General features: G+C 37.3%; 1 protein-coding gene and 1 pseudogene across 1 annotated transcript; one reads left to right on the forward strand and one right to left on the reverse strand.

Moving 5' to 3' along the window:
• Positions 1-423: 423 nt before the first annotated feature.
• On the reverse strand, positions 424-1,945 carry LOC120135427. The gene is made up of 3 exons (XM_039151684.1): positions 1,608-1,945; positions 1,069-1,176; positions 424-968 (listed from the first exon to the last, which is right to left on the reverse strand). The coding sequence occupies exons 1-3, from the start codon at positions 1,917-1,919 to the stop codon at positions 657-659; spliced, it is 732 nt and encodes a 243-aa protein (XP_039007615.1). The 5' UTR covers positions 1,920-1,945; the 3' UTR covers positions 424-656.
• Positions 1,946-2,405: 460 nt separating this feature from the next.
• LOC120135633 lies at positions 2,406-3,267 on the forward strand (annotated as a pseudogene).
• Positions 3,268-7,623: the final 4,356 nt, after the last annotated feature.

A 7,623-nucleotide genomic window follows, 5' to 3' on the forward strand; every position in this document is an offset into this window, starting at 1 on the left:
AAAAAATTGAAATTGATAAATAATGTTATTCACATGATCTGCAAGATAAAAGAAATAGTAGCAGCACTTATGCCTATTAATGCAGAAGCATACTTGAGAGATATCATGTTCCAACGGATAGAAGAAAAGAAATGACAAAATGAACGATAAAAAATAAGCTGACATGAAGAGAGACCAACGACTACAACTGTTTGGGTAAAAAGATGAAACCTACGGAGAATGTCTGGATTGAACAAGGGAGAGAACAGATAGAGATAAAACAAAAAATGTAAAGGTAGCTTTGTGAAAATAGCAGCTTCATAAAGACTAATTGCAAAACCGGTTAATAAGAAACATACTATTAAAAAATCGAACCAAATGAGAAAATCTTTCAAGAAGTTAGCTAACATTAACGGCATCAAAACTTCAAAAGTTAAAGCTAGATAGCATGAAGAACAAAGCATTCATATGAATCAGATTTGTAATTACAAACAAAAAGTAAACGCAATTGAACATAATACACCCACATAACTATCTTCGAACTGTACGAGCAGCAGTTTCACCCGAAAGCAATAGAGGCAACAATAGATGTGGACACAACATCAATTAGAAAGCACAAGGAAAAAGAATTACAGCATACGTACAACTAAAAGAAGATGAAACCATCAAAAGCATCATCAAAAGATCTTATTGTATTGGCTAGTGAGAGAATCTCTGAGATTAGAATAAAGGCCGAACAGTGAGTACTGCCGAAGGTTCTCAACTTCATACCATGAGTTCAGGGCAGAAAGGTGCTTATCTGTTCCAGAAAATGCTAGTTGTATACCGATGCTGCAATCAACAGAACCTCCATGGTTTTTACAGTTGTTTGTATTAATTGCACAATCTTGTTTGTTTAGGCAAATAAAATTTGATTTCCCCGGACATTGTTTGCAGCCATCCCTTTTCCAAAACAAGTTTTGCAGCCTGCCTTTCTTAAACTCGAGAACCTGCATAAACGAGACCACTATCAGTTTCTGAAGACAATTACCAGGGTAAAAAAAACCAATACCATGAAATCAGAAAAATGAATTCTTCTTAGTTCCTTACAAGAGTGAAGCTTGTTACGGTGTAGGTTCCGTTTGCAACGAAAGCAGGAAGGGACCTTGCAGCATATTTTCGACCAGCAAATGCAACCATATACCCACCAACCGAGTCCTGAAAATACCAAAAGCTCCAGGCATTATTATATCATATTCGTGTGATAGAACTGCGACTTCCCTGTATAAAGAAGTGCCTTAAATTCATGATTTAGGTTGGAATAAAATCAACAATTTAGGCACTGTTTGGTATTCACCTTTACTAATTACTACAAACATCACTTATTTTCAATAATAAAAAGGGTGATTTAAACATATACTACTTTAATCGTTTTCTCAATTTTAGTCAACTTAGATTTTACTCTTATCTCATCTGCTTCTGCGAAATAAGCAAGACACAAAACGGCACCTTAAAGATCTAAGTAAACTCATAACTTACATTGAATTCCAACCATGGATCATCAGATCCCATCATTCTCGAAACTTTGTAATAAAAATTTTCAAGAAATTATTTAAAATAAAAAGGATAGGCTAAGAGCGTGGACTGACCGGAGAAAAAGAAGATGTGTTGATCGTGAGGAGAGAGATCTCGTCAACTTTAGGTCTAAAGAGAGCGAGGCGAGAGCCGGAGTTCGTTAGCGAGAGCCGACGATCGCAAGGAGACAACTGAAGCGAGCTGTTGAAGTAGAACGATGTCCTTGGTGCGAACGCGATCCCAAAAGTGAACCCATCCGATACCTGGACTCTCGTGTCCGAACAAGGCAAGTACGCGTGATTCGTGTCGTCGCTTGAATCAGCCAAACGTGGCGGCGTCGCCGCCGTCAACAGGAGGATAAGAAAGTAAACAGCCGGTTTCGACATTGTTTTTAAATATTTTGTTTTGGGTGGATCTGCTGAACTGGTTGAGGAAGGATTTGGGATGGTTATGATTTTAAAACCAAGGGTAAAATATAATAATAGACCCCTAACGTTTAGAGAGCTTACATTTTGATCACCAAACTTTTGAAACTTACGTTATCGTCTTTGAACTTTTTGTTCATTTTCATTTCTATCCTCGTTATTATCTTTCGTTAGTTTGAACTGACGTGACACTTAACCCCGTAACCCTTCTGTTTTCTCACCCCAAATTCATTCTATTTTCTCAGTGATTTTCTCTTCAGCCAAACAATATCCTACTTCTTCTTGTTGAACTGAATTAACATCACAGAACACAACACAAGCATACAAAAGAGGAACAAGAGAGAAGATTAATCGAAACCCAAATAAATTCCAGAAACCTGTATTCATATAGAGCTTCAACAGACCCAAATTCCACAAACCCTACCTAAAATCTAAATGAGTTACATCCCTACCGACAATACTACTGCAATTGATGTACAACTCGAACTTTAAACTTTGGATTTGTAGCTCTATTTGGGTTTCCATTTCTGTGAATAATTATGGGGGAAGAAGACTCAAATTGGTTCTCCAGATGGGAGGAAGAGCTTCCCTCATCGGAGGAGCTTATGGCTTTTTCCTAATCCCTAATTACTCCCGATCTTGATCTCAACTTCGACATTCGCAACCCAAAGCATGCTCAACAGCAATAGCTTTCTCCTCCTCCGCTTTCCTCGGCTTAGCTGCCTCCTTCTCAACCCTCCTTATCCAAATTTGTCGTCAATTCCAGGGACCTAGGTTCAGAGGCAGTTGGAGATGAGCCCACGCGCACTCTCAAGCAATCTCGCCTCGTGTGGACCCCACAACTCCACAAGAGATTCGTCGACATTGTGGCTCATTTGAGGATCAAGAACGCTGCCCCCAAGACCACAATGTAGTTGATGAGTGGCGATGGCTTGACGAGAGAAAATGTTGCGAGTCATTGGCAGAAGTATTGCCTTTATTTGAAGAGGATGTAAGGCTTGTCTGGTGGTAGTGAAGGCGATGCTAATGGCGGATGTAGGGCCTCGGCTGATCCAGTGACGGACCATTTTTTTGCAAGCTAACCGGTTCCACCACACTTTCTTCATCCTGGTCGAGCTAATTTAGAGCATTTCTTACTCTTCGTACCAATGCCAGCACTACAGCGTCACTAACAAGGCAGCAACAACAACAAATGCCAGCAGCCGTGGTGGGGCATCCTTATTTGCAGTCTTAGTATCATCGGCCACAAATGGGGCTTTACGGGTCATCTCCAAAAAGCCAATTCGAGCATCCTTTCTTGTCTGGATGAAGAGAAAATCAATAAGAATAGGATGAATTTGGGGTGAGAAAACAGAAGAGTTCACGGGGTTAAGTATCACGTTAGATCAAACTAACTAAAGGAAAGTAACGATAAGGACATAAATGAAAACGAATTAAAAATTCAGTGATGCTAATGTAAGTTTCAAACGTTAGGTGACCAAAATACAAGGACCCTAAAGGTTTGAGAACTATTTTTATATTTTACCGTAAAACTAATTGAAAAACAGCTTCAAATGTTAATATGGGCCTCCAAGAAGAATAGAAGATTTGGCCCATTCTTTTTCGATTAGTTTTGGGCTACACATACATGCTTATGGTCTATTATTGTATTATATTTATAAATGTTTAAATATGTCCAAGATTTCTAAAGCTTTATTTTATATTTTTATATTTTATTTTTATGAATCAGAGTTTTTATATTATTTTTTTTAGAAACTGTTCATATTTCATTATATTCAATTTTCTTATTAATTGTTAAAATGAAAATTATAAAAAAAATATTTTAATCTTTTACGTTTATATTGTTTATTAATTTTAATTTTAATATTTAAAAAATCATTAATTGAAAAATATATTTTTTCAATCATCTATTTTTATAGTTTTATGTTTAAATTGATAAAAGTTAAAAACATAAAAAACTAAAAAAAAGAATTGCACATTTTATAGTTGTGAAGTAAAAAGTTAACGGTAAAAATAAATAGGGAAAGTACACAAATGGTCCCCGACTATATGGTATTATTTTGTTGAATCCCCTTGATTATTAAAAATTACAACATGGTCCTCTGGCTATTGGGAGACGCTCTATTAAAAGTTAGAAAATTGTCACCTGACTATTCATATGTTCCAAACTCGTGTTTCTTCATTAAAAAATTGGATGTCGTCTAAGTTAGACGTTAGCTCGTTGATTGGAATATGATAAAATATGATCTTAGAACCAAAAGAGAGATTTGCCCATTTTCTATTTAAAAGGATGAATCCCATTTATGTGGGATGATATCACGCATGAGCATCTCTTCCCCCTCCTTTGTCATTTTCTCTCCCAAAGGCTTCATCTCCTTTCTTTATCTTCTTCCTCAAGCCTAAGTTAGAAAATTGTAGTAACATTGTGGCCCTAAGTATGGGTTTAATAAGGTTTTTACAAACCTAAGTGTAACTAGCTCATTTTTGGAAGGATTTAAGCCTCAATAGATGTCCTAAACTCTTTCTTAAGCTTCTCAACAACATTATTATCTCTTGTGTTCGATTTCTTGTCTAGTGAGAGAAGTTGGAGAAACCCAAGGCCAAAGGAAATGAGAACTTGACCCTTGGTTGAGTTGAAGGAGTACCAGCAGCTTAGAAAACCCAAGTAACACAATCTTCACTCAACTCTACCACATGTAGGTCACAAGGTATGTTTGTTAGCTTGCATGAGTCATGAAGCATGTTTATGGTAGAATTTAGCATTTGGTGTTTCTCGACATGTTTATAAACCTAATATAAACCCTAAAATCATACATAAAACTTTAATAATGTTTGAGAACTTTAGTAGGACTCTTGGGAGAGTTATCAAGGCATTTTCGTGCCCAAAACAGGGTATTTCTAAGCTTAGGTATCAATACTAAAAGAATAGTACGGATAGTGTTCCTCATATGGTAAAAATAAATATATTTTGGGCTAGAAGTATCAATACTCATATATAAGGTATTGATACTATAAGTAAGGTATCGATACTCGTACGAGGGGTATCGATACCGAGTTTACTTAGCAAATTCTTGTATCCATTTTTCGTATCAGTACTCATGGGAGTATCAATATTAGGGGTAAAGTACCGATACTCCCAGTAGGGGTATCGATACTGAGGCATTTTTCAAAACATCGAAGCAAAATTTGGTATCGATACTCAGGATAGTATCGATACCCTATTACAGAAGTATCGATACTCGGTCCAGGAGTATCGATATTACCCTCTCTTCTCAGCACATAATATCCATTTCAGTATCGATACTCAAGGGTTAGTATTGATACCGAAGAGATCAATAATGGTACATACATATAGTTTTGGACAAAGAATCCAAATTGGTTAAGGGGTTAGACTTGAGAGGCCCAATAACACCAGAATGTCATGAAATAAAACTACAAGTGATAAAAGTAAAAAACTCATAATAACTATAAACAATAATAATTAGGATGACGTAAAACTAGCCTTGTTTGATGCTCAGGAAATAACAAGAACACCCAAGTTTACTTTAGCAGAGGACAATTATCTTGTTGGATATCCTACTCTGTACCAAGGCACTTCGGTTACCAATTAGGCACAGATGCCCCAAGACTCGACGGAGTGAGTTAGTCAGGTGTACGTTTTTGATGCAGTTTCTGATGCAGTTTCAGATCTTACCCCAGATACCCATGGGTATTTAGCAAGGCTAGAGGGGTTTGTGCTCTGAGATGCAAAACCATCAGCCATACTATGATTCGTACCTCAGCATTTCATGTCAATATTCTTATGTTTTTATACATATGCCACTAGCATACTCATTTAGTTAATGCATGTAGAATAATTATTAGTGTGATATTGAGTTCATAATCTTAGAGCTCAAAATTTGTTTTCGTACGCAGGTTCTTAGGAGACCGTCTATGAAGCGTTATCGTCACCAGATATTCCAGATCAACCGAGGCTTTAGAGTATGTCCTGATTTGTATTAGAGGTCATGTACTATTTATAGACCCATGTATTTAGTCGTAACTCTGTTTTTTTATTAAACTCAATGTTGTTATTATTTTGAATGGTTGAGAGCTCCCCCATATTTGTAAACCCATATTTTTTGCATTTTTATTTTATATTACTATGGATGGTTTTTATATAAAGATTTACAGTTGTTTTAAAAAAAAATTGGGTTAGCCACTTCAGAGGTCCTATGTGACACTTTAATCCTTCATCATTCGGGTCAAATTAGATTAAAGTGTTATATTTAGTGGTATCATAGGACTTGGGGTTAGAGTCAATTAATGTCTATACATGTGCATGCCTTTAGAGAGTTAACAGTACTATACTGACTGGAATGACGATAATAACCTCTATTTTTTCTAATTTCAAAAAAAACTCATGGCAAACGATCCATCGTATAGTCAGCAAGGTAGAGATAAGAGTCATGCCTCGCTAGCAGTCCACATAGGTGACGAGTTTTTCTCAGACACGGACCAATATGGCATACCAGTATACACGGGGTTCGAGAAGGAGACCTTCTTTAGGAACCTTCCATCAACCTTTAGGTAGATTGTCAAAGCTATACTCGTGCCTTAGTTATACTAGCTCTCTTACTAGTACCGCCAATTCAGTTCACCGTAGTACCCTAATAGTCCTAGTAGAGAGGCTCTACATATACAAGACCACCGACTTTTATGGTTCTAGGGAAAATGACCCCATAACGATAGACCAGTGGCTCAGGGAGACCCTCTGCACTCTCTGATAACTATACATTACCCTTGAGAGTAAGCTCGAGTGTGTCACTGCCCTACTGAAGGGTGACGCTATAGGTTGGTGGTAGATGATAGAGATGAAACTCGAGTCAGTGAGACCACCATGAGAGTAGTTTCTATCCTAGTTTTGACAAAAATACATCAGAAAGACTCATACCGATGATCTAAAAGAGTATTTCCTTTACTTAGCTTGGGGATTGGATAGTGATGGAGTACAAGCGAGAGTTTCTCAAGTTGAGTAGGTATACGCTGGAGTTGGTTTTGACTGAGTACCATCACTTTCAGAGATTCAGATAGGGCTTGTATCCCAAGATCCTGTTGCATCTTGTAGTCAACCCTTCTAGGGTCTTCGTTGAGTTATCACTCTAAGAAAAGGTGGTCGAGAGGGTCATGAGTAACAGGGCTCGACAGTTGAATAAGGTATTGGGACATTATAAGAGAGCTATTGAGCTAATGAGGCCATCACAGACTTCGACCAATAGGGCCAAGAATAATCAGAGATCGTAAAGACCCCTAACAACGTAGTCCATGATAGTTGGTCAGAGTATAGATCATAGGGGTAAGTCTAAGCCTAATAGGAGACCCATAACGTTAGTATCTAGAGTAAATGTCAATTATTCAATTAGGTTCTTCACTCATTCAATATGTGCTCATCACGGGAAGAGACACCCAGGGACATGCCAGCAGGGATCGATAAGTTGCTTCAGTTACTGTACTTTAGATCATTTTGTTAGAGACTGTCTGCGAGTAGTGTGATGTGGTCAACGTGATATCAAGTACTTTCATAGTATTTTTTATTCTTGTTATTGCATTGATAAATTTCGGTTCCACCCACTCCTACATCTTCTTCAATCTATATCAAGAAATTAAAATCTCAACCGAAGACTTA

This window comes from Hibiscus syriacus, unplaced genomic scaffold (assembly GCF_006381635.1).
Source record: "Hibiscus syriacus cultivar Baekdansim isolate YM2019G1 unplaced genomic scaffold, ASM638163v2 tig00110610_pilon, whole genome shotgun sequence".
Classification (NCBI taxonomy): domain Eukaryota; kingdom Viridiplantae; phylum Streptophyta; class Magnoliopsida; order Malvales; family Malvaceae; genus Hibiscus; species Hibiscus syriacus.